Genomic DNA, 24,858 nt, shown 5'->3' on the forward strand with positions numbered 1-24,858 from the left:
TCAGCCCCCGCGGTGACATCGATCCGGCAAAGCGTGCGTGAAGTCAAACAGGGACAAAGCTCCGTTTATGAAGGTAGGATCTATCAATACTGCCCGTCCTCCAGGAAATCGATGACCTTCAGACATGGGCGTGCACACACAGGCGTGCACATGCAGTGTGATTTGTGCCGCAGCTGCTCCCCACTGCCTCCTGCTCCCTGTCCCCACAAGCGGTGGTGCCAGCACCCCGTAATCGCCCCGTGCTGGGACCCGGCTGCTGTGGAAGCACCTTTGTGGTAGAGATGCTGTGGGTTATTCAGCATGCCCTGTATTTATTTGTGCTTCTTATTACTGCTTCAGTTCTGTGGGGAAGCGGGAGGCAGCATTTGTTGGAGGCTGGAGGCACGGGGCGCTCGCTCGCAGCGGGTTATGGGGTGTCCCAGGGCACCCAGCCCCTCCAGCTCCCCCTCTGTGAGCCAAAGTTGGTGAGCCCGTGGGAAAGGGCAGAGAGGGAGGCAAAATCACCAGGCACTGCCACAGCTGGCTGAGGACAGGGGTTTAATGTGAGGAGTGATTTCAGCTGGTGATGAGCAGCACGTGGCCCGAGGCAGGGCTACAGCAGGAATGGGGACGAGCACCCAGCAGAGGTAACGGGGAGCCTGGAGCCCTCCCAGCCAGGGTTTGGGGTGTCTATGGTGCAGAGAACTGAGCCCCACGCTCAGCCCTCACCTTTCTGCTTCTCACCTGTCCTACACGTGTGTTAAATGGAGCAGCTCTGTCCTGCGAGTGCCTGCTGGCAGCACTCAGACAAGGGGGGCACTCCTGGCCTAGGAACCCCCCCAAATTCACCCCATTTCACTTCTACGGGCAGGACAGCCCTGGTCCTCCTGCACGAGGAGTGAGCCCTGCAGCTCTTCAGCCAAGGAGAAGAGCAGGCAGGGTGAATCTCGCATTTATTGGGCTTGGTTTCATGGGCAGGAGCGCAGAGAGCCCAGACCTGCCCCCTGCTGATCCCTGCTGGCACCCCACCAGCACCATTTCAGCCCTGGAAGTGAGGTGGCAGTGAGTGGAGCACCCCCAGGCTCCTGGTCCTGTCCCGAGGCCGTGTGCTAGGCCGGGTAAAAGCGCTGCAGCAGCTCCTTCTTGTTGACTTTTCCCATCTGGTTGCGTGGGATCTCCTCCACCACGATCAGCTCTGTGGGGATGGTGTACGGTGCCATGGTGTCCCTGCAACACGGAGGTGCAGGCCATCAGAGCCGACCGAAATCTGTGCTTCCAGCCCCTCCTGAGGCCTCACAAACGCTGCTGGACCCACAGGGGATCTGCTCCGAGGCTTTGCATCCTGCCTGCTGCATCCAGCCCCGTCGGCGTGGGTAACCCCTGTGCTGGGTTGCCCTTGGTGCTCGCACCCTGCCCATGCCCCAGGACACAGCGGGTACCACGCACCCCAGCAGCACCCCAAAACCCTGCTCACCCCTCACAGGGTGCAGGAGAGCCTCCAGCAAGGAGGCAGTGCTGTTAACGGGGACTCCTCAACCCTCCCCATTAGATGTGGCAGGGGAAAACAGCACCGTGGCACTAAATTGCTGAAACCGTGCCTGTCCCTGGTCCTGTCCCCGGTCCTGTCTCCGCACAAAGCCCCCCAGGGGCCAGCTCTGGGCCGTGCTGGTGGCAGGGTGCCAGGCTGTGTGACAGCCCACAGGGCTCTGCCTGCTGCAGGAGGGAGGCTGAGTTCGGCGTGCCATCCCCGTGCCCTTTGTGGCACGCAGGGGGAGGCTCTCCTGCCTTCTGTGCCATGTGTCACCAGCCTGGGGCCGTGCCCAGCCCCAGCACCGCGCTGGCAGCGGCTCTAAGGCGAGGTGCCAAGTCTGCAGAGCCCTCTCCCGCTGCCACCAGCACCCCCAGTACTCCCAGTACCCCTGGCCAGATGGATGTCTCCAGCTCGGGGTGGTGCCGGCAAGCGCGGCTGGGGGCCAGAGCTGTGAAATGAGTCACGCTGAAGGGGGACATGTGTCTCCTGCCAGGATGTACGAGAAAAGGGCCAGGCAAATGTTAAGTGGCATGAAAAATAAAGGGGAGAGACAGGGAGAGAGGGAGAGGCAGACGGGGAGAGCTGGAGAAGTGCCTGCAGGGAGTAGGGCTAGGGCTGGGCACCCAGCGCTGTGGTCACCTCCTCGTAGCCTCGAGTGGGTTTTGCTTAAAGGGCTCTGGGGACTGCCACAGCTCCAAGGGTAATGAGGGCCATGGCCACAGAGTGGGGATGAAGGATCTGCCGGAGACCCCAGCGTCCTTGCTGTGAAGCTCAGGGGTGAGCAGCCACCGTGGGCGCCGCATGGAGAGGCCACGGTGGCATCCACACCAACCCAGACAGACCGAGCCTGGCCACGAAGGGGAATCTCTGCTTGCAGGAGGACATCAGCGTGAAGAAACAAAAGCTGCTGCTGGATTTGGCTGCCTTGGAGGAGCAGGAGCCCCGGAGAGCCAGCAGCCAGAGGGTTAAGGCGTGCACAGCACGCAGGGGTGGCAGCAGGAGGGACGCCCGGTGGGGTCCTGGCCCCTCTGCCCAAGCAGCGCGGGCGCAGGTTTGGTTTCTTTGTTCGCCTCTCTTCCCCCCACCACGCAACTGTTTAATCAGAGCAGCAGCCGGCCAGCCAGCATCTTCCCTGCATTTGCTAAATCGCAGTCCCCCAACTGTGATTTTTGCAAATCCAGGGGAAATCTTTAATTGGCTGGCTGTGCAGCCCCTGATGAAACAAGTGCTCCTGCCGCTTGCAAAATAGCGCCAGCCTCGCCAAAAATATCCGCAGCCTGGAGGAGGGAGTTGCCAGGAAAAGAAAGAATCTGCTATTAAATATTTTGCTAATGGAATATTAGCGATAAACCTGGCGATTCTGCTTCCTGGCTCCAGCTTGTGCTCTCCTCCTCCTGCAGCTGATGCCCCAGACCTCGTAGCTCTCGGACTGGTGAGCAATGGGGTGTGCCGGCTGACACCGTGCCGCATGGCCAGCTGCTGTCTGTGCCCTGCTCTCCAGAAAGGCTCCGTGCAAGGCCAGTGAGCCCCAGTGTCCCCCCCATCTCCAGGACCATGGGAGGGGTTTCTGAGGTTAGCTGGGGCCCATTTATTCCCATTATCTCCCATGCTTTGCAGCCTCCTGGTAGAAGCTGCATTTCTCCCGTTCCCAGGACCCAAGGCACAGCGTCACTGCTGCCACCCCTTGTTCCTCCTCTGACACGTCCCCAGGTGAGGGTGCTGAGCCCTGAGGTGCTGTCCTGGCCCTGCTGCCTGCCCCAGCCCTGCCTGCAGTGCCCTTGCTGTGCACGGCCCCGCTGCCTCTCACCTGGCCCACTCCTTCAGGGCGCTCACCGAGAGCATCTCGCCCCTGCGCAGCTGCACCACGGCGCTCACCCGCTGGCCCCAGACCATGTCTGGGGGCCCGATCACAGCCACGTCTGCAGAGAGAGCACAGGACTCGAGGTGAGGAGCACGAGCAGGTCCTGGGGGCAGGAGGGGGCTCAGCACCATGGTGTGCTGGAGGAGCAGCGTGTGGAGGAGGATGGCACGGGATGCTGCGGCAGGAAAACACCAGGGGCTCCTCTGCTGCTGCCATTTCCAGGAGCAGAGCTTTGCCCCATGGAAAGGCAAGAAGCCTCAAGAAAACCAAGAAGCCTCAAGAAAACCAAGAAGCCCCATAGAAAGGCAAGAAGCCCCACGGAAAGGCAGGAAGCCCCAGGGTTGGAGTGATTTGGAGTCAGCAGGGGGATGCGATGCACGCAGCGGTGTTGAGCCAGGGGCACTGCTTCCACCCCCTCGCGCAGGGTCAGGCACAAGGTCAGCACAGATTTAATTACAGCCTCATTTCCAACCTCAGATGAGAGCTGCTGCTGACTTGGCACCCAGCGGTGAGCTGCGTGGCTTCAGCCCCGAGAGATGACTGGGGGCGGGTTTCAAATCCCGCCTGCTCCTCGCCCAGACACAGGACTAATGATGGGAAGGCAGGGCAGCAGCCTCGGGGCACGAGCCCTGGGGTGGCCCCATGCCAGCACCTCGGGGCCAGGACCCCACACAGCCCCGTGCTCCTCATGGGGCACAGCCCCGGGACTGTCCCACGGGGCCCCCACACGTACCTGTGATGTGCGGGTGCGCGAGCAGCTGCCGCTCCACCTCCAGAGCGCTGATTTTGAACCCTCCGTTTTTGATGATGTCCACCGAGGTGCGGCCCTTGATCCAGTACACGCCGTCTTGGTAGGCTGCTGTGTCCCCTGGGAAACAAAAGGGGCTGTGTCAGGACCGTGCCACCACCTGCCCCCTGTTTCTGTCACCTCCCCATCCCGCACCCCAGGCTCAGATGGTGGCACCGCGCACAGGAATCGCGCTCAGCATCTGCAGAGCCCCCCAGGGTGGGTGCCAGCCTTCCCACCCAACAGCCTGCACCCCGGGATGCACGGAGGGGAGCGGGCATTACTTTTTTTGCTGGGGGAAAGGGAAGAATAAGGCTGTGCAGCCACAAATCCTTTAAGATGGAAGCAAAAAAGGAGCCACCACCGCAGGCGGACACACGTCCCAGCGCGCTCAGCACGGCGCACAGCAGCAGGATCAGACTGTCCCCAGCTTCTGCCCGGCTGCTGGTGACACAAAATAGGGTGGGGGACGGTGTCAGGAAGAAGAGAGGGCCCGAAGTGAGACTTTGTCCTTCCTGCGGGGCGGGAGGTGGGGGAGAAGGCGCGTGGCAGGTGTGCTCCGGTAATTAGCCGCTTGCGCCGAGGCTGGGAAGATTGAGGAGAGAGGTCATGTCAGCACAACCTGGCTAAATGCTTAACAAGCTGTTGCACTTTGATAGCTACTTAAGATGATTACTCACATCCTGCTAATAGAGCCTTTGCCAACCGGGGGGAGGTGGGGGGGGGGGCTCGGGACCTCGCATTTCAATTTCAGAGCCTTGATGGCAGCGCCGGGGGGGCCCTCGGCACTACCCCGCGCAGCCTGCGTGCCCTAATGACATGCACCACCTCTGTGTCCATGCACCCGGCATGCTTCCCTTCTGCAGCTTTGAGTGCTGCTGGCTGGGGCGTGCAGGCACGGCGACGGCTCTGGCAGTGGGAAAAGAGCTCCCAGCAAAGGGTCTGTGGGCACCACAGGGCTGCGGCGCTCACCCCGGAGCTGTGGGTGCTGCAGGGGGGCACCGAGCCTGAAGGACCCCTGAGGCTCTGGTTAGGGTGCACAGCAGATCACTGGGTGGGCTCCAGGGCAGTCGAGACCCGGGGACTTTGTTGGGTAGCCCAGGGAAAAGCCTCCCCAGTGCCCTCCTGCTCCCTGAGCCCTGCTTGCTCCCCAGTCCCCCTCTCTCAGAGATGAGCTCCCCTCTCCTCTGGGGCCTCACGGTGTCACCCCGCAGGTGATGCAGGTGCCCACTGGCTGTGCAGCTTTACAAATCTGGCTCCCAGCTCATCTCTGACACTCCACGAGGACTGCACGTGGTGCACGCAGAGGCAGCGAACGCTTGGAGATCTGCGGTGGCAGGGCAATGAAAAATCACAATCAGTTCTGAAATTTGGGCCGTTCCCCAAAAGTTGTGTCCCCATTCAGCTGGCACATGCCAACTGCTGAGCAGCTCCTCTCGCTCAGGTCAGCCAGGAAATGATTAATTGTTCGTGTAGTTGCCTGCCTTCCTCTTGGCACTCACGCAGCCGTGGATGTTGGGAGCTGTCTGGAATATTTTAAAGTTGTGGGAGAGTTCGAAACCAGGACTCTCTGGGTATTTGGCTGCTTGGGGTTGAAAGGAATTCGTGACTGCTGTGATAAACTGCCCTCTGTGTCCGGTATCACTGTGGCATGTGTGACTGACACAGGGCTGGAGAGCGAGCATTAATTAAAACGTGGGACGGGGGAGCCACAAGCTTTCAGCAGCGAGCTCGGGAGCTGCTTATGCATGCAGAGGAGACAGGGAGAGGAGAGGGAATTCAGCGCTGCTTCAATGACATACAGTGCCCGTGCTGCTCTTCAATATTTAAGCACACCAAAGCTGCCACATTTGCATTTTTCTCCGTGTCAGGATGGGGAGAACGGCCCAAGCAGCGGGCTGGGCGCACGGGCGGTGGAGGTGTCCCCACACCAACCGCTGTGGCTACCCGGGTGGCTCACTCCCTCACCTTTCCTTACACCCAAATTCACGGCTGCACGCCCTTGAGGGGGTGGTCTGTAGGTGAGGTGTCAGCCATGGCTGATTTCTCTGCTTTTTAAAGCAAGCTGCTGCGGGAGCAGCTCAGGCACCAGTGTGGCAAACATCTGGGGCCGTGCGTTTCACCGCACAAAGCGGCACGCGCGACCCCGCGCACCGCCTGCTTCAGGCACTATTTCCAGCTCGGGAAGTCTCTGTGTTTTGCTCACAGCAGAGGGACCCCGGCAGGATTTTGGGGCACGTCAGCACCACAGCAAAACCCCGAGCTGGCAGCAGCCCGAGCTCCCAGCCCCGCGGACTACCTGCGCCGGCTGTGCCGCGCGAGGCGGGCGCTGTGCCAGGGGTGGCGCAGGAGCAGGCTCGCTGTGCCGGGCGCCGTGCCAGGCTGGCTCAGCTGGGCAGCAGCTGGCTCCGGGCTGGCTGATGCCAGCGTCCCCGCATGGCTGTCCCCTGCTGTCCCTGGCACGAGCATGGGCAGGGGTTGGTGGCAGCTGCCCCCGGAGGTGTGTGCCCTGTGCTAGAGGTGTGCCGCTGCCGACTGCAAAATGTGCTCCCTGTGCGCTCCCCAAGCTGTCACATCCCCCCCAAATGTTCACTGTGCAGCGAGGGGAGGTGACAGGTGACAGGTGATGGTCACTTCAGATGGAACATGGGAAGGGGGAGCTCAGCTCCCATCTCACCTTGGTCCCTGTGCCCCCCCAAACGTGGATGCCCTCCAGCCCCATCTGCAGCACTCCCAGCCCTCAGTGCACGGCAGGCGCCTCGTATCATTACCGTGCTCACGGGGAGCTCCTGGATGAGCTCTGTAACCCCCCCGTCTCTCGTTTTCTGTCTCCTCTCTCCTGCCCTCCGAGCGCCAGGGCCCTGCTGTCAGTCCTGGCACTGACAGGAGGGAGCTGGCTGCGCGTGGCGCCGCAGGGGCCGCCGTCCGCCGAGGACAGCCCCATTACCCTCTGCCCTGCACCATCTGCCACCAGCCGAGCACACCAGGACGGCTCCAGCGCTGCGCAGCCGGAGCGACAGAGCTTCCAGGCCAGCAGGGACCTCCCGTGCCAGCCAGACTGGTTAAAAGGATGCTGCTGTTTGCTTAATGGCTCTCCCCCACGTGCTGCCTCTGAACGGGGTGAAGAGCAGCGTTTCCAAGCCCGATGCTGCTCCAAAGTGCCGTGGCAGGAGCTGCTCGCTCCCCCCAGGTGTCTCCGTGCCCGGCGTGCCCAGCCCTTGCTGCCAGCATCGTGCTCTGTCCCCACGGCTCCCCGCATTATTCTGCTCCATTATGCAGGCTCCTGGCTCTGCAGGGCTGCAGCTTGCTGCTTCTCACCCTGCAGCCTCCAGGCGTTGTGTGGGTACCTCCTCCCGGGCTGGTGGGGGACACCGGAGGGGACGGGTGGCGTTTCTGAGCGCAGGATGGAGCTCTCCTGTCGTGAGACAACACCGCCTTCCAAACCACCTTTCTGCTGACCCTGCTTTCCAGCTTGCCATGCCTGTGGCTCCCAGCACGGGGACATGAGGGGCATGTGGACATGGTTGTTAAAACACCAGGCTCAATACCTGCGTGGTCCTGCTCCTGAGCCACCCGTCACCTCTGTGCCCATGCGGCTGAACTGCTCCCAGATCCTCTCCTTTTCCCCCAGCCCTGCACAGGGATCACCCCGAGCAGCACCCAAACATCCCCATGCCCAGAACCCCCCCAGCAGGGACACAGCAGCAGCCAGCTGCACAGGGAAGGAGCTTTTGGGTGACAAGAAGGCTGCAGCCTGTGACACCACCACGTCTCCACCTCTGCTCCCCCGGGACACCTCCACCAGGCCCCTTCCACCCAACAAAGCAGCAGCAGGAGCCTCTGTGCGCCGTGCAGTGCCAGCACCCGGGCGCAGCTGATGCTGGCGAGGCCACGGGATTATTGTTTCCCTGACAGCAGCCGTCACTGCTACCTTTGGATGTGTTTCAAGACGCCCAGCGGGCATCTGTTCCGCGAGATGTTAAAGGCTGCGCCGAGCTGCATGCTGAGGAGGCTCCTGCACCAGTTGAGCCGTGGCGGGTGCCGTGGCGGGGCAGTCAGAGGGTGCTGTGTGTCACAGGCTGCAGGGCTGGGAGCCACCGGGAGGGACGTGCCCGCTGGCACGCTCAGGAGCCAGCCGTGGACATCCCCACCAGCCCACAGCCCGCGCTGTGACCACCTCGCACCGGCACGGCTCAGCCCCTGGGGGCCACAGTCCGGCACAAACCATGCCACTGGTGCTGAGAGGCCTTTCCCAGACTGCCTTTGTCTTAAAAACGAGGCTTTTGGGTAAAGCATTTCTATTTATAGGGAAGGGCTGGCTACGGAGAGTCACTTGGAAATGTTCCTGCACTTCAGATATGTGCCTTGCCCAGGCAAACTCTCCGAAGTGGCTGAGCTGCAATGAGGACCCTATTTCCCAACCCCAGCCCCAGAGATTTCTGCAGCGTTCCTTCAAGTTGCAAAATCCTTGTTGCAAAGACAAAAGAGCCCCTGTGGCCCTGCCAGCAGCGTCCCTACAGCCTTCGGTCTGCTCACCTCCTCCTCCTCAGAGCAGAGAGGTCTCAGTGGCTGACCCGGAGCCCGGGCAGCCTCCCCAGGACACGCTGAACAAAGGCTTTTTGCTCCCAGGAGAGGAGCTACAGCAGCAAACGCTCCCCAGAGTTTCTGTGCTAACACCTTGGCACGCTGGTCAGCTTGTTCCTGGCAAACACCGCACCGCTTCTACATCAAAGGTGTCCAGAACAAACATTTGGACTAACTATTGACCAGGAGAACGCTCGGAGCAATGAAACACTTAGCGACCTGGAGGAGTTCTGAGAGCAGGAATGCACAGAAAAAAAATGAGAGGCTTCAGGTTAACACGGAGGACGGCGATTTAAACCCATGCTGGATGCAGAGCCAGGACTGTGCTGGGAAAAAAACCTGATGCTGAGGCACAGGCACTGCAGAACAGCGGTGGCATTGCCCTCGTAAGGGGTCAGGCTCCGGAGAGGAGAGGTGCTTGGCAGATCTCAGCCCTGCAGGTGGGTGCACAGAGCCCCTGGGGACAGGAGAGTGACCAGGGTGAGGAGGGTCTGTGACGCCCCTGCCCCTCCTGCTCGCCATGCCGTGGCGCTTTGCAGATCAAGGGCAGCCCTCTGTAACCCATCAGGAAACAGCAAAAGGTTTTGAAAGGGGATTTTATTTTGCTGAGGAACCAGAAGTGGGTTATTTCACCCTCCTGCCACGGGGAGCTGCAGAGCCTTGATCAGCTGCCACCGAGCGTCCCCCTGCGTGGGGCACAGCCCTCGCCCCGAGCAAATTGTGCTCCACGGGCCTCCTCCTCCCACCCCATGGTACCTGCAAAGTGATTTGCTCCTGGTGGAAGGTGCCTGCTGACCCAGCAGGTCGGAGCTGCTTGTTTAACAGTTTCCTGGCTGCCGGAGTGGCTCCTCCAGCTTGCAGAAGTGGCTGCACGCAGACGGCAGCGTGGAGAGCCCGGGAGGAAAGCAACGCCTGCAGGACCCCGGGGGTGCGGGGAGGGGGCTGGCAGGCTCTTCCCTGCCAGCAGGAGAGCGGGGTTTGAGCACTTTCTAATATTAATTAGACCTTTTCCTGTTAAGGAATCATGGCAGGTTTTGCAAATTAGCCTCGCCTTGCTGACACTTTGTGAAGAGCCCGGGCTGGTGCTCCTCGGAGAGCCAGGCTGGAGCGCGGGGACTTCCCAAAGCCACTTTCCATGAGCCACAGGGACACAGAAGGGATGGGGACAGCCCCCACACAGTGCCCCTGGATGGGGTGGGATTGGGACACCCCGCTGCTAGGGGCGAGGAGTTTGCTGGGCTGGTGGCAGGGCTGCTCCTGCCCGAGGGCTGCCCGCACAGCCGGGCTCAGGTCCCAATGCCAGCTGCTCTTCAATCCACTCCCGCTCTTCAAGGAGCCTTTCAGCCTTTTTTTTTCCAATCCAAGGGAGGAATCCCCTGCCTCTCCTGCACAGCAACTCCTGATCCTGAGAGAAGAAGGGCAGAAGGAGGCACTCTGCCCCCTGCATCCCCCTGCACAGCCCCGTGCCTGCAGAGCCGCCGTGCCACAGGGACGGGCAGGGGCCAGGCTGCAGCCCCTTGGGAAGCTTGTGTCGAGGCAGGCAGAATAAGCAGTCTTTGCCCTTCTCTGGTGCCTTTCAGCCGAGGTTAATTAGGCAGAAACGGCACAGCTGGCAGGACAGCGGCAGGATGGGGGGAGCAGCCCTGCTCCCGCGCTTCTCAGGGTTGTGCATCGGCTCTGCTCTGCCTCGGAGTATCTCCCGCGTGTCTCTCCCTCCCCAGAATGGCTGTCGATGCTCCTGGTACATCCCAGGCCAAGGCAGAGCTCACTCTCTGGCAGCCATACATCAGGGATTAACCCGATGATTTATTTTCCAGGCAGCGAAGAGCCCGAGCTCTAATCCTGACACCCTCATCGGTTTGGAGAGCAGAGCAAAACCTGTGGGCTCACATCCCCTTGGCCTGAGCCGTGCCTTGCAGGCAGGCAGCATGGAGCTCTGCCCCAGGGCAGGACTTTCAGCAGAATGAATGCAGCCAAACGTGCACAGAGGCACGAAGGGGCACAGCCAAGGCTGTCGTGGCCATCCTGCAGCCGTGGGAGCAGAGCTGGCAGGCAGGGTGCTGCCTCTGGGCACAGCTCTTCTGGAGAAGCTGGGCAGGATCAGGCTCCTGCCCATGGATCAGGTCCATCCATGCTCCTTCCCTCTCCGACCACCAAGCTCCTGGCTTTGGGAGCATCCTGCAGCAACGAGGTCCATGCGCTCCTCGTGGACAAGCATTTCTTTTCTCAGGTTTCAGGTTTCCCTGCTCTTCCCAGGGCAGCTCAGCGTCTCCCAAATTCACACAAAATGTTTATGTAGGTAAGGAAGCTGCAGAGCACGCAGTGACACCCCCCAGCCTTTGTGCCATGTGCCAAGGAGAGGCAGGAGGGATCCTTCCAGCCCTGCCGGCACGAGCAGCCTGCACAGCTCCAGCCCCAAATGCTCCGAGAAATGGTGTCTTCCCTCTGCTGCAGGCTTCCCGTGGTTGGGAGAAGCCGTGGGAGGAGATACGGGGTGGACAAACACGTAGAAGGAGAGTGCTGAAGGACATCTATAGGCATTAGACAACCCGTCCTCCCTGCAGCGAAGCGCCCACCTTGAGGGACAGGGGGGAGGCTGCACGAGACGCGTGCGTTGCGGACACAAACCCTTCCCTCCCCTCCACACAATGAAAACCGCATCAATAGATCCCCCATCTGCTCACATACATCACACACTTCACTCCAGTTTATTAGCTGGAATAAATCATAAATATTTCATTATACATCAACGACGCTCGACTCCGGGAAGGCGCAATCCATCACCTCGACACTCCTTGCGACCTGCCGCCATGCAATAAGCTTTCCAGTCTATTAAACAAGATTGATACAGTGTGCTGGGATGGACTAGGGGAATTTATTTATGGAGCGCTGGGAGAGGGAGGGCACCGAGCGCCTGGTGCCGCACGGACAAGCAGGAACCGCTGCCGTTAACCGCTTGGACCTGGGCAAGGGTGGGGAGCCGAAAATCTGCCCCCTAAAATCTCTGCTCAGCACCACCACGACATCAGCATGGTGAGAAAGGCAGTTCCTGCTTTTCTGTGGCAGTGCATGGGTTTTTCAGTATTACAAGGGCTGTGTGTGCCCAGAAATACTTCCTGTAGTGCCAGGGTTTTGCTGCTCTGTGTGGCCTCTGGCTCCTTTTAATGCCACCCCTTCTCCTTTACTTATATGTGAAAATGAGATGTTCAACAGCTCCGTGAAAGCCAACAGCAAGCAGAGCAAAGAGCAACCAGGAGCAAGCCCCTCTCGGCCTCAAATACAACCTGAACACAACCAAGCCTTCCCTTCCCTATGTGCTGCTGCTGTTTCCATGCTGGCGCTCACGGAAAGCCCAGCACCAGCCCCGCAGAAACCTTCCCTGATACGCACCTTGCGTGCAGCTGCGGGTCAGCCCCCACTCTGGGGACTTTTGGGGACTCAGTCCGATCTACCCGGGGGAGATCTCCCCTCTCTGAGCCTCACCTGCCCTGGGGAGCAGCAGCAGCAGCCGTGGCCGTGAGGCCGTGGCAGAGGCTGACGGATGCTCGGCACGGCGCTGCCTCGACGCGCGGCGAATCCCCAGCCCCTCGGCGGCACGCCACGCTGCTGGGATTGATCGGAGGCAGCCTTCCTCCTGAGGGGGATTGACACAGCCTCAGCAAGGATGATGTATGCGTGCGTATCTATTTAATGAAATGCTAAATGATAGGCTAAATAACGGAGGCAACTTTAGCGTGATTTATTGCGGGGGGATGGATAACGTTTGTCACTGCTGACAGCCATCTTGGCTAGGAGCAGGCTGCTCCCGAGGTCACGAGCGCAAATTGTAGCTAATTAACGGCAATTAGCACTCCTGAAATTCTGGATTTTGGCCCGGTTTGCCTGCTGAGCAGCAGTGTGTGTCCTGTCTCACGCAGGTATCGGCCGTGGGTGCAGAGGGCTCTCCGCTCACAGCCCTTACACCCGCTGGGCCAGCAGGCACGGCAGAGCATGGACAGAGCCCTGCAGCATCCTGCCCTTCCAAATGCGGAGCAGAACTGCCAAAAGATCAGCAACTGCAGCGGAGAAGAACTGGAGGATTGAGATAAAGCACCCCAAAAGCCAAGCAAAGAGAAGCCAAACCACCAAAGCCAACCACAACCAACGCCCATCCCTACTCTCACCGTTGTTTCCTTAGGTCCTTGGACACTCTCTTGAGCTATAAGAGGCCTCCAAAAGTTCCTGTTCAGCCTGATCCCCTGTGCGAAGTTCAAATCTCTCACTTCTGCTTTTTGCACACATTTTCCACCCTGCGCAGAGCTGCTGAGTTCCCGGGGTGCGGCTCGCCGCAGCTGCGGGTGGCTGTGCGGAGCTGGCCGAGCCCATTTATCCTCACCCCTTTGCTTCAGCTGGTGAAACGCCTTCCCCATGACCAAAAATAAATGAGCTGCCTCTGCACGAGGACTTGGCGAGCTCCAAGGCACCGCTCTCGCCTCAGCGTACCGAGGGCAGCGCTGGGTTTGCGCCGCCGTCATTAATAAAGCTTCAAATCAGCCAGGGGGGGCACGGAGGGAAGACAGAGATGAAGAGGGAGAGTTTGCAACTTCTTTAAAAAACACATGCATATTAACAAAGCACCAATTATTCATGAGGAAGCCATCTCCCCTCCCCAACACCTCCCAGGGCTCCCGTTTGCCTGGGCGAGGCACGAAGCCGTCGCACCGGGAGCAGGTTTCCGCAGGGAGAAGTGCCGGCACCGTGCTCCTCCGACCACAAACCCTGGGGGTGGCACAAAATCTGCAGTCAGGAGCAGCATCTCTGCTGGCACCGGCAGCCCTGACAGCCTCAGCGCGCTGGCTGGCAGCAGCCCTACCTATTTACCATCCTTTTCGCTGCCAAAAACCTCCGGCGGACCCGCAGAGCGGAAGAAAGGAGGGCAGAGCAGCAGCTGCAGCCCGGAGATACGTTTCTGTGGTTGAGAGCAGGAGAAGCAGCTTTCAGGAGCTGGCTGCTCCACTGCAGGTCCTGACCATAGGTACACGGTGTCGGGGAGCCCCAGCACTGGTGCTCTGGACACCCCCTTGATGGATCTCCTTGCAAAACCCATCCCAGAGCCTCCTCCAGGTCCAGAGCAAATCCTGAAGCTCTGCTTCACCCCCCTGCAGGCTTCATCCCCTGCTCGGAGGAGCTGCCCTGAGGGGTCTGGATGGAGACTCCTTTTCCAGAGGTGGCTTTCACGTTCCCCAAGCTCAGCCCAGCACCAGGAGGCTGCTGCCTGTATTGCAAGCAGGATCTGGCAGAGTGATGGTGGGAGCCCTGGCGCAAGGGGTAGACATCCAAGGTTGTCCTTAAACCTGGAGCACGATGCAGGCTGCTCACAGCCTCCCCCCGAAGCAATATCTGAGAGTAAGAGGTGGCTGTCACGCTTTGCAGGCCACTGTCCGCTGAGGCAGAGCGAGATTTCGATGCTGCTACAGCTTTGTACCTGCATGAAATCTGGAGGTAATTTAATGGCTCACAAGAAAGGAAATAAATCTATTAGAACGGAATCGCTGTTTGTTTACGTATCTTGCCATGAACATCACCACGAGCAGCAGCAGCAGCAGGTGTATGTGCAAGCACCATTTATTTACATAATAAAATTGCCAAGTAGATTTGTAGCTCAGGGGCATCCTTGCCTCTCCGTGCACGCGCCTAACTCCCATTAGCACTAATGGCAGCCGCTGTGTGCTCAGCAAGCCGAGCACAGACCCTCCGACTGCCCTAACGGCTCGTTCGAAGAGATGTAAGGCTGCAGACGTCTCGATGTGTGGGCTCCTCTCCCCCTGACTCTGCCAGGTGATGGGAATTGTGAAGCAGCTCGGAGCTGCTTCGTGGTCCTCCCCATCTGTGAGAGCTGGCAGGGCCGCTGCCGAGCTGCATGTCCCGGGAGAGGAGAGGTTAAGCAAGCGCTTCCCCTCTCTCAAAACTTCTGCAGAGACCCCTGGAGCATCCAGCGCTGGGGAAAAAAAAAAAAAAAAAAAAGAAAACCAGAAAAAAAAAAAAGAAAAAAAAGCCTGGAATGAATTCCTGTCATGCTCTGCACAGGGAAGTTTGTTTGTATTCCGCACGCAGCAGAGCTGAGCCTGCTGTCAGAGCCACGCTGGGAGAAAGGGCAAAACCCTGCCGAGATGAAAGAATGCGAAGCACTGGTACAGCCTCCCCTGGCATTTACACCTGGAAAAAAAAATCACTCAAGGGCATCTCACAAAGAGCTGTGCTAATAAGGCACCGCTCGCTGACGTGCTGGGTGGCTGTGCAGCACGAACGGAGCTGTAGCGGTGCGGGGAACACCGGCAGCATCTCCAGGTACCTGGGAGGCAAAAGCTGCAGATAAGACAAATTTGATTTCCAACCAGAAATCCTGAGCCGTGCTCTCCCCCACGCTGCTCCCAGCCAGGGGCAGGGGGAGTCGGGGACCTGCTGTCGGACCGACAAGGAGCGCAGCTACTCCTTGTCTTGGCTGATAAATCAGCGATACCTTCACCTCTTGGCTGGGTTTTTAAAGGCTTCCTGAGCTTAATGCATCTCCCTGGCAGCAGGGCGAGAAGCCAGGATGATGCTCAGTGACCCTGTCAGGGTATCCTTGTACATCTCAGCTCCTTCACTGTCCTGAAGCCCATTCACTGCCAGTTACCCCTTGTGCCGTGCCCTACAGCCCCAACCCAACTGCAGGTAGTGTGCCTTGTGCCATCATGCAGATCTGCCTCTGCTCACCTGGGGACTTTTCTCCTGGAGCACCTGATTGATTAGAGCACCCTGCTTGGCACAGGAGAGAAAGAAAGACAAAGGAGAAGAAAGAAAGACAAAGGAGAAGAAAGAAAGACAATATTTGCAGGCAGGGGCGGACTGACCTGTGGTGTCACCGAGTCCTGTGGCACCACGCCTCCACAGGATTCACCCCCAGGGTGCATTTTCTGGTAACTCTATTTTGAAAGAGCAGATGTTCCGAGGAGAAAAAAGCACAGGAAAGATGCAGGTCAATTTTTGTCCACTTTGAGTGAAAATCGGCTCTAAGCCCAGCTGTGGGACTGCGCCCAGGTGGACATACAAGGTGGACCCCGGGTTGTACACCCAAGTGTGAAGCCTCGGGCTGTGCACTGGTAAGTCGAGGCTGTAGGAGGGTTGCTGATGGCTCTCACCAGAAATGCTCCTCACGCCCACGCTGACCGCAATGGGCAGGGGATGGGCGCAGCACTCACATGCACCATCCTTCTTTGTGCCCCGCAGTGCTCACCCGCTCCCAGCACCACCTCGTGTTTGCTGATGGACTCAGGGGACTCTCGGTAAACTCGCCAGGCTCATCTGAGGCTGGCAGCTCTCTAAAACCCGCAGATGAATAGACCCAGCAGCTTCAGCTTCAGCTGCAGACACGCTAATGGAGCTTGGAAAGCATCACCCACTGCACCTCCTCCAAATTCAAAACCCTCTCCCCCCCATTGAGATGGGCACCCCAGCGGCTCCAAATGGCCAGCGGGCTTTGGCTGGGGAACACAAAGGCCCATCTCCAGACTGTTGTTTTGGGGCCTTGGGGACTGCTGCATATGGTCCCCTTTCCAGCCTTGGGCTGGCATCCGACCTCGTTACACGACATATGCCAGCAGACAAAGTCCTGGGCACCAGCTTTCGGCAGGGAGAGGAGAGCACCAAAAGGATTAGCAGGAAAGCCAGAGCTCAGCGGGGTCTGGTGGCCTTCTGAGGCCCATCTGCCCCTTCTCATTTCTGGGCCTTCCATGCCTGACTGCCTCAAATAAGGGGAGCAGTTTTGGGAGGGTTTTGGGGCTGGGACCAGGATGGGTGCACACAAGCACAGTGCTCCTGAGCGCACGGGAGCCCGAACACACCGATGGGCCTCACCAAGACACCCACGATGGTCCCAGTTTTGGGTGGTGAGACATTTCTAGTGCTTGGACCTACTGAAGGGACTTGTCCACGCTGCCCAGCTCCATCAGCTGGTCCCCAAAGACCTCACTGCTTGTTCTCTCCACCCTGCTGTGGCTCTCGCACCACCACCACCAGACCGCGGCTGCACGCCCTGCTCAGAGGGCACCACATCTCCGGGACAGAAAGCAGCAGATAAAACAGCCAAACCTCTGAATGCTCCCACAAGCCAGACAGCCAAGACTTTGTAGGTTCACTCGTCATTAGCAGGAACTCATGGGTGACTGATATGACACAAGTAGGCTGGGCGGAGGGAGCCCCCCCGCTGCTTGCAGCCAGAATTACTGCAGATGGGTTTGCCCAGAGGACAAGCCAGAAAAGAAAATGGGTAAGTAAAAATGAAAAACGTTTTTTTTTTTTTTTTTCACATTAGCATTTAAATATTTATAGAAATCCCTGCAGACAACAAGATGAAAAAGAAAACTCAAAGAGTAATAAATAAGTAAGTGCTCCAAGGTGTGGCAGCCCCGCTGAACACGGCTGCCACTCAGCTGGTGGAACTTTGAAGAGCACGGCAGCCATGCGTGCATGGCTAAAAATAATAATTGTAATAATGAAAACCTTAGACTAAACCCCTTTGCTTTGGCTTCTGCCCTCTGCAGAACAGCTGAGGGATCAATTACACCTCAGCCAAAGACAGTGCTACCTCTTCTTCTCAGCGCGGTGACCCGTCCCAGTCTCTCGTGAGACGAATTATTAAATAAAGCGGAGATAACGATGGGAGGATGTTGACTAAGAGAGGCAGTGGTGGGATACGGGGAAGGATATCTGCCTTAAATTGTTTGCTTAACTATCCAGGAGCCCATAATTTTGCTTACAGCATGATGCCATTAGTCGTAAGTAAATATGCTCTCAGTCGTCTCGAGCGAAACTCACAGGGATGACTTGTGGAAAGGAAAGAGCCCGGAGCGATCACGTCCTAGGATGCTCTGTCCCGGCTAACAGAGCGGGTGCAGAGCAGCAGGAGCCAGAGATGCTCAAAGAAAAGATGCTCAGCCCTTCTTCAAGCGTTACGGCCAGCCTGAAGTACAAACACCGACAAAAACATCACCACTTAGCAGAACCTGGGCTTGGGTCGTGCTGAAAATGAGCCCTCGCTTTCCTGGGCTGGGGAAAGAAGGAAATCGGGCCGCTGACTGCCCGGCTCACCCTGTAATCAGTTTGTGTGATTCCACCACCCTGCTCTGTGCTCTGCCGACGGCGAGGCTGGGGTATGTAAATCAAAGGCCAAAAGTGTTCAGCAAGCTAAACAGACTGCGTGGGCACCAGCAGAGTGCCTCAAGCAACAGGAAACAAGACAAACGAGGGGCGAGAGAAGGCCGGGGACACAAATCAGGCTGAAAAATGATAGATGGGCCGGGTGGAAGGAAGGTGTGTTTTCAACAAGCTTTTGAAGGGCAATTCCACCTCTGCACGCACCGCCAGCTCTCCTCGGCAGCACGGAGTGGCCAGGCTGCCCTCTGCAAACCTGAAAAGAGTTTGGATTTGGGGTGATCGCTTCAAAATCTTGTCTGTGTTTTACTCCTTTCCTACCCCGATGCTCTCCACTGGAGTTCTGTAAATCCACCCCCTCGGTCAGCTCTGCAGACAGCTCGGCAGCGTTCACCCTTCCTGCTGAAGGACTTCCCAAAGCCCTGTGGTCACGGCTCGGTGTGACAGTGAAGACACAACAAACCCTCCTCTCCCTGTGCCTGAACCATGAGCACGGATCCAGTGAAAATCCCTGCGGCCCCGTTCCAGCCACGCTCAAGACGAGAGGGGTTTTGACACCGCCTGTAATAGGACCACGTCCCGACCTCTGCCGACTGCTCGGGGATCTCACTCAGATGCTTTGACGCTGACCTTTCCCTACGGGGTTTTTAATTTGCCCCGGAGGAGACACGCTATTTATACAGCAGTAAGTAGCCACTCGAACAAAAGCTTTGCCAATGAGCCAGGAGGGTCTGCCAAGTGCCACGAGGAAGATGATTGTTCAGCCCATTTCTTCCCCACGTCCTGTGCTCTCTCCTGCTGCCACAGACTTCCCCTCTTCGCCCCCTGGCAAGCCTGCAGTCCTCTTGCAGGAACCTGCTGTTCCCACGGACTTTCAGGTGGGGTGCAATCGCTCCACGCCGCTGGAAATCGGACTCGGTGCACTGGAGGTTCTCTAAAAAGTGCAGGGTTGGCATCCACGATGTTTGATAAAACTGGAGCAGGGCTTTGTAGGAGAGTAAACAAATTCTGTGCCAAAAGCTGCTCTCATTTACAGCTACAAAAATCCAAAGTCACTCCGAGCTGCTGAAAACATCGGTCTTGCGAGCAGTCAAGGAATTACACGGGCTGTGTTTCACTGTGTTCGAATGATGCTTTGACTTCCAACCATCAGACAAAACTGACAACGTTGTCTCCTTATTGCTCAAGAAGAAGGAATAAATATCTTTACGCTTTTACTTACAGAAACACCTTTTAAATGAGGACTGGGTGGATGTGATCCCACCTCGCTGCTGGCCTGACTTCACTGGGCAGCACGAGGCTATCCCGTGGGTGCCTGCAGCCTCTGGCCCCATCCCATGCAGACCCAGGGGGATATCCTAAATCAGCACAGAGAGATGTGTTTGGGGTAGGTTTGGGTTTTTTTTTTTTGGTGTCCTTTCATGTCCCTTCATTTGTGGATCCATCACTGAAAAGAGGAGATGGAGCCTCGCACGCCTGACTCACGGGCTTAAACTACAGCACGGCTTAAAAAGAAGCTCCTTAAACCCAGCCTCAGAGGGAGCCAGCGCTTCATCCGATGGGCTTACCGAACTGATAAGTCACATCATCTGCAGCACATTATAATTAAGGCATCGTTTTTTTTAAAAATAGAATTTGCATTAACTGAATTTATGACTAGGAGAGACACTGCAAACAAACAGAAAACCTGCAGATTAGGATGCTAATGAGATGCATTTCTATTTATAACCTGCCTTGATCAGGCTAAAGTATTTCTGTTTCAGGTGTCAGTGCTACTCCCACAAATGTAAGCAATTCCCTTGGCAGGGAAACACCTGCTTGTCTCTGGAGACAGGCAAGTGCCAGGTACAAAAGTCGGTGCCAGAGGGATGGGGTGGGAGCTGCTCGCTGCTGCTCCTGCCCCTCTCCTTGCAACCTGAGGGCAGGAATGGGTCTGGCCATCAGCTGCCCAGGGGGTTTACTACAAACACCAGATTTCTTTGGGTGTTCCCCTCTGCCCATGGGGAGCTCAGCCTGAAAGCAGACACGAGCAGGTCCCTGCAGCCAGCCCGAGAGCTGCTGGGCTTCTTTGCCTGCTTCGAGGGCTTCGATGCTGCAGCAGGAGCAGCACCGCAAGCTGCAGCACTCCGCACGATGCTCCCAGCTACACCAAGGCTTTTCCTGGCTGCTTGAGCTTGTAGAGCATGGCTGAGAGGCCTGAGCTGAGAGAAAGGTGTCTGCAGCAAGCACACACACGCAGCGTGCTGCTGCCCAAGCCTGGCAGCATTTGAAAAGCTGGCAGGACTGATGGGCGCTTCTCGTTTCTCCTGGTGATGTCTTACTCCAGATCTCCAGATGAATTTCTCTTTCTTTCTTTCTTTCTTTTTTTTTTTTCTTTTTTCTTTTTTTTTTTTTTTTTCCCTAGATCTCCCTCTTTCACTGCAGAAATCCAGAAGGAATAAAGATACAGAAATAAAGGTCTACCCTGCTCTTCAGCCTTCGACACTGCCATGTGGGAAGTCTTTGGGGCAGTAGGGATTCTGGTTAAAGTGAGCCTGGAGGTTTCGTGACCTGCACAAGGGGATCTAGCCCAAATTCAGTGATAAAACAGAACTCAGCAATGGGAAAAACAGCCACAAAGTTGTTGTTTTAAATGTGTCTTAAAGAAAGAAACTTAAAAGACATGAGTCATCATTTTGAAGTGTGCATCAAACAAGTTAAATAACTCTTACTTTCTTAACGACATATTAATCAAAGTGCATTGATTCCTGAATCAGATGCTGTGACCAACAAGCTTTCTATCTTCTCCATCCTGATGCATGCATTAAGAGAGTTTTACTCTGACAGATACAATATAGCAATCAATAAAATCTTATTATATGGGGCTGAGATACATGGATTTGTTGCAGGATTTATGCACTGCTTTCAAGCCTGGTGCTATTTCATGTCTCAGCCTTAACCTGTAATTGAAAATAAATCTCCCTGAATACACCAGATTCTAATTTTCTGGATGTGTGGGCAAACGTGAATGGAAGCTGGCCTTCCCTGGGGGAGCAGGCTGCTCTCTGAGCCTGTCGTTCCCTGCTGAGCACAGCACCGTGCTGCCAGATTCCTCTGCAGGCAATGCTCAGGATCCCAAATCCTCTGTCCCCTTGCTCACAGCTACAAGCAGCTCGCTGCCTCTTGGGCAGGAAAAACTCAAAACCTGCCAGCACCAGAGCCTGGCAATATGATGGGACAGAAGGACAAAGATTGGGGATTGGGATGACCGCGGTGCTGGGAGCTGGTGTTTGTCTGCTGCCTTCCTCCAGCTCCCGGGGTGTGCTCGGTGATGCCTCAGGGGCACCCAGGTTTGCTCTGAGATCGCCTCCTGCCTCGCAGGGCAGCTGCAAAGGGGTCTCAGCACAGCAGACAGACGGCTGCAGGCGTTTCTCCTCCGGGTCTGCCTCACCCTCGGTGCTGCGGAGATGCACGACAGCAGGTGGATACCCAGCAGTCTCCCTGGAAATGGCCGGAGGGGACTTTGATCCAAGCAGCTCTGTCAACAGCGTTAATACAATAAAAATAATCAAATTCACTCGAATGGAAATGAGAGCCACGGAGAGATAGGCAGACGACGGTGCGAACCCAAGGAAATAAAGGGGAAGGGAGCAACAGTCAATCACCGATGCCACACCAGGAGCTCGGGTGCTTCTGAGAAGAGCTGAGATCTTGAATTCATCAAAAGGTCACGGCAGCACCATGCTGCTTTTCTTCCTGTAACACACACACACATATTTGGTCCTCCTCCAACTGCAGGCACGGAGCAGGCACATTGGCAAAGGGATCTCTGCACAGGCTCCCTGCTCGAGGCACACGTGGTGTTTGCCTCTGGTCCCCAGGGGGAGGAAACAGGTCTGTGATTGTTTCACTGAGCTCCTCGTCTCTCCCAGATTTCCCCAGAAGCACAGCAGGGTGTGAGTGCTGGTGGCCAGAGCCTGCCCCGTTCATTTTTCCTCCTGTCACGGGGGGGAACGGCCATCCCCAGTGCTCAACCTGATGTCGCTTCCTTTGGTAAGACGGTTTCGTGGGAGAAAAAGAGATTTTAATAAAAGAGCTGTCAATCGAAAAGGAAAATGACTGCTGCCATGCGAGTGTTGGGTCTTTTTTTATTTTGGTTCATGTATTTTCTGAAACAACACTCGATGGCTTGATTTACAGGAACTGCAACCAGAAACAGAACTGGCCTGAGGAAGGTACCGGGAAATAGATGGTCTGCAGCCAGAGAGGACTTAAAAATGAAAGATCCCTTTGTGAGTCTGAAGCTGCAGAAGGCAGCCTGGAAAATGACCTGATGGAACACTTCAGGTGGTTCGCAAGTTTTGAGCATGACCTGTCACTGCGGGAGCACGCCTGGAAGGGGAGGAAGAGGCGATGGGGGAGGCAGGGAACGAGCTCTGGTGATGCATTCTTGGCTCTGTGTGTGTGCAAACTCTGAGTGGAGGTGCCCCAGGGTGCTGACCCTCAGGAAAAGCAGTAATACGTGCCCCAGGTGTGGCCCTGGACCTTCCCAGATGCTGGGCACCCTGCCCTCATGCCCCGTCTCCATGCGGTGCCACAGCAGCCAGCAGCCTTTCTGGTGGCACAGGCACCACGAGGCGCAGCACGAGCAGCGCTCGTGGTTCCCTTGCGGTAATTACTCTTCATTTGCTGACCCGCTGCTTTTTCGGAGTGCCATTAGCAATCAGCAGAGTGCTAAATTCCAGCTGGGGAGTTACCCACGCTGCCTCCAAGCTCGCTCTCTCCAAATCTCGTCCCTGGTGCTGAGCGCGCACCTCTCTGTCCTTGGGGAGCGCAGGGGACCTGCACCCTGCCAGCTTGGTCCCCTCTCCAAAATTAACCACCTGAAGGCTGCCAGCAGGGCTGGGGGCAGGCAGGGCGAGCTGGCGGGTTTCTCTCAGCACCACCAGCCTTTTTTTCTTGGAATAAAACAGCCCTGACGGCCTGGCAGTGAGGAAAGATGGAACAAGCAGTCAGGAGAGAGGGGAAAAAAAAAAGAAAGAAAGGCAAAAAGAGGGGGAATAGGGTGGGGAAGAGAATGAAGAGGCTGTCCTCCTCCCGAGGCTGCTACCAGGGGTACCAGAGGCTGCCTGCATGGGGGCTGCTGCCTGTGGTGTGTCCTCAGCACCCTCCGACCTGGTCCCAGCCCCAGGCGAGTGCCTCCGCTCTCCTCTTTATCCCCAGCTCTGCGTCTCCGCTCGGCGAGTGAAAGGGTTAAGTTTAATTTATACTGATTTCTATTTAATATCATTCTCTCCCCGTAGGAGCCGGCAGCTGTGAGCTGATTGTACTCTCTCATTATGCAGTCTGTATCACTAATGGCCTGTGACAAAGGCATGCCATCTTCCAGGCCTTACCCCCGAGAGCCAATTAAACACACATACTCCCTTCCTGTTTGCAGCGCATTACAATGAAATTAAACTGAATTTCAAAATCATTTTCTCCTAAAGACATCTCTTTGCAATAATTAATGCATGCTATTCCTTTGCATCTGAAATATTCATCAGGAGCGTTGACTACAAAAATTTTTAGAGCTGATTGCCCCGCACCCGGCGCTGTCTGCCCCTGCTCCGGCACCAAACGTGGCCCTGGCCTGGGATCAGGACCTGCGGTGACACCCCCGGCAGGGCAGCCCTGTGTCTGGTTCAGAGCAGCCGTGGTAATAAATCACGGCGTTATCACAAATTCTCAATAAATACGATTACAGAGCGGGCATCAGAAATCCACCCCGGTGCCCCTGGCTCGATGGCACCGCTAACACGGGGTAAAAGGGGAATGGGAATGTCAGGGCTGCTTGTCCGTGAGGGCTAGGCGGACAGCAGGCATCCCACCCTCCTGCACTGCCAAGATTAGGGGACGGTTGGGCTCAGCACCACCAGACAAACGCGCTGCGGGAGTTTATCCCAGCGTCCAAACCGCTCGTGGCCAGTGGCAGAGGTGGCAGGAAGAAGGGTGGCCAGAGATACGAACCGACCGCTCAAACGCTGGGACCAGAGCCTGCAGAGCCATCTCAGGGCACCGCCGTGCTCGCTGTGGGCACGGGGCTAGTTTATAATTTAATCCGACTCGCAGAGCTGTCCTGGGGGACTGGAACCTCTGCCCGAGGAGGCCAAGCTCTAGCGCTGCGTGCGGCGCGCTGCGCGCAGAGCGGGAGGCGTAGATCGAAGCACATCACTTATTCATGGTCTGTCACGTCTGTTCCGCTTGGGAAAAGCCTTCAGCACAGTATCCTCCTGAATTTGTTATCCCACATTACGGACAGGATCAGCCTCCAGAGTTCCCCTTCGAGGCCTTGCTGCCCCAGCCAAGGCTGCTGCAGGTAGGGGCAGTCGGGGCTACACCCGCTGCTAGCAGAGCTTGGGCATAACAGGATGTTTTTTTTTTTCTGTTTGCAAGCATTAGATAAAATCTACCAAGGTGTGCCACAATGCATATTATTGCTATCTGGATATTATCTTCTGGTGAAATCTGGTGAAATTTGATCCGAAGGAATCGAACACCAGAGGTGTTCCCGTTCCTGGAAACGTTAAATGTCTCAAAACCATTCCTTATTCCCAGTCCAAAGGGAAAGGCAAATCCCAGGAACATCCAGGAAAATAAATAAATGAATAGATAGATAGATAGATAGATAGATAGATAGATAGATAAATAAATAAATAAATTATTTTCCTTTGCAATTCGGAAACATACCATGTAAAATAAAATGAGCCCCAGATTCAAAACAGAAGGTCTCTATTTGGAAGCCGCAGACCTTTCACTCAGAAAACTTTCAGAAGGCGACATCCTGGCAGTTCTGACACCTTCCCAAACTGTTCCCCAGTTGGGGACACTCACCGTGATTCTCCTCCAAAAAGCTCATTTAAACTGGGCCACACCACGACCTGTTATCAGGTGCTGAGGCCGCAGGGCTCAAGCCCCCAGGAAGTG

The 24,858-nt window shown here is 56.8% G+C and overlaps 1 protein-coding gene across 1 annotated transcript in view; it reads right to left on the reverse strand.

Annotated features, from left to right (window-relative positions):
* Positions 1-24,858, reverse strand: part of ACSF3 (acyl-CoA synthetase family member 3) — a 55,610-nt gene continuing 30,752 nt past the window's right edge. The window contains exons 8-10 of the mRNA XM_084294680.1: positions 4,105-4,239; positions 3,318-3,429; positions 1-1,206 (exon numbers count right to left, since the gene is read on the reverse strand). Of these exons, the coding sequence (XP_084150806.1) occupies positions 1,089-1,206; positions 3,318-3,429; positions 4,105-4,239 (365 nt within the window). The 3' untranslated portion in view covers positions 1-1,088. The remainder of the gene's footprint in view (positions 1,207-3,317; positions 3,430-4,104; positions 4,240-24,858) is intronic.

The sequence above is a fragment of the Netta rufina genome (assembly GCF_964035555.1).
Source record: "Netta rufina genome assembly, chromosome: 13".
In the NCBI taxonomy this organism is placed as follows: Eukaryota; Metazoa; Chordata; class Aves; order Anseriformes; family Anatidae; genus Netta; species Netta rufina.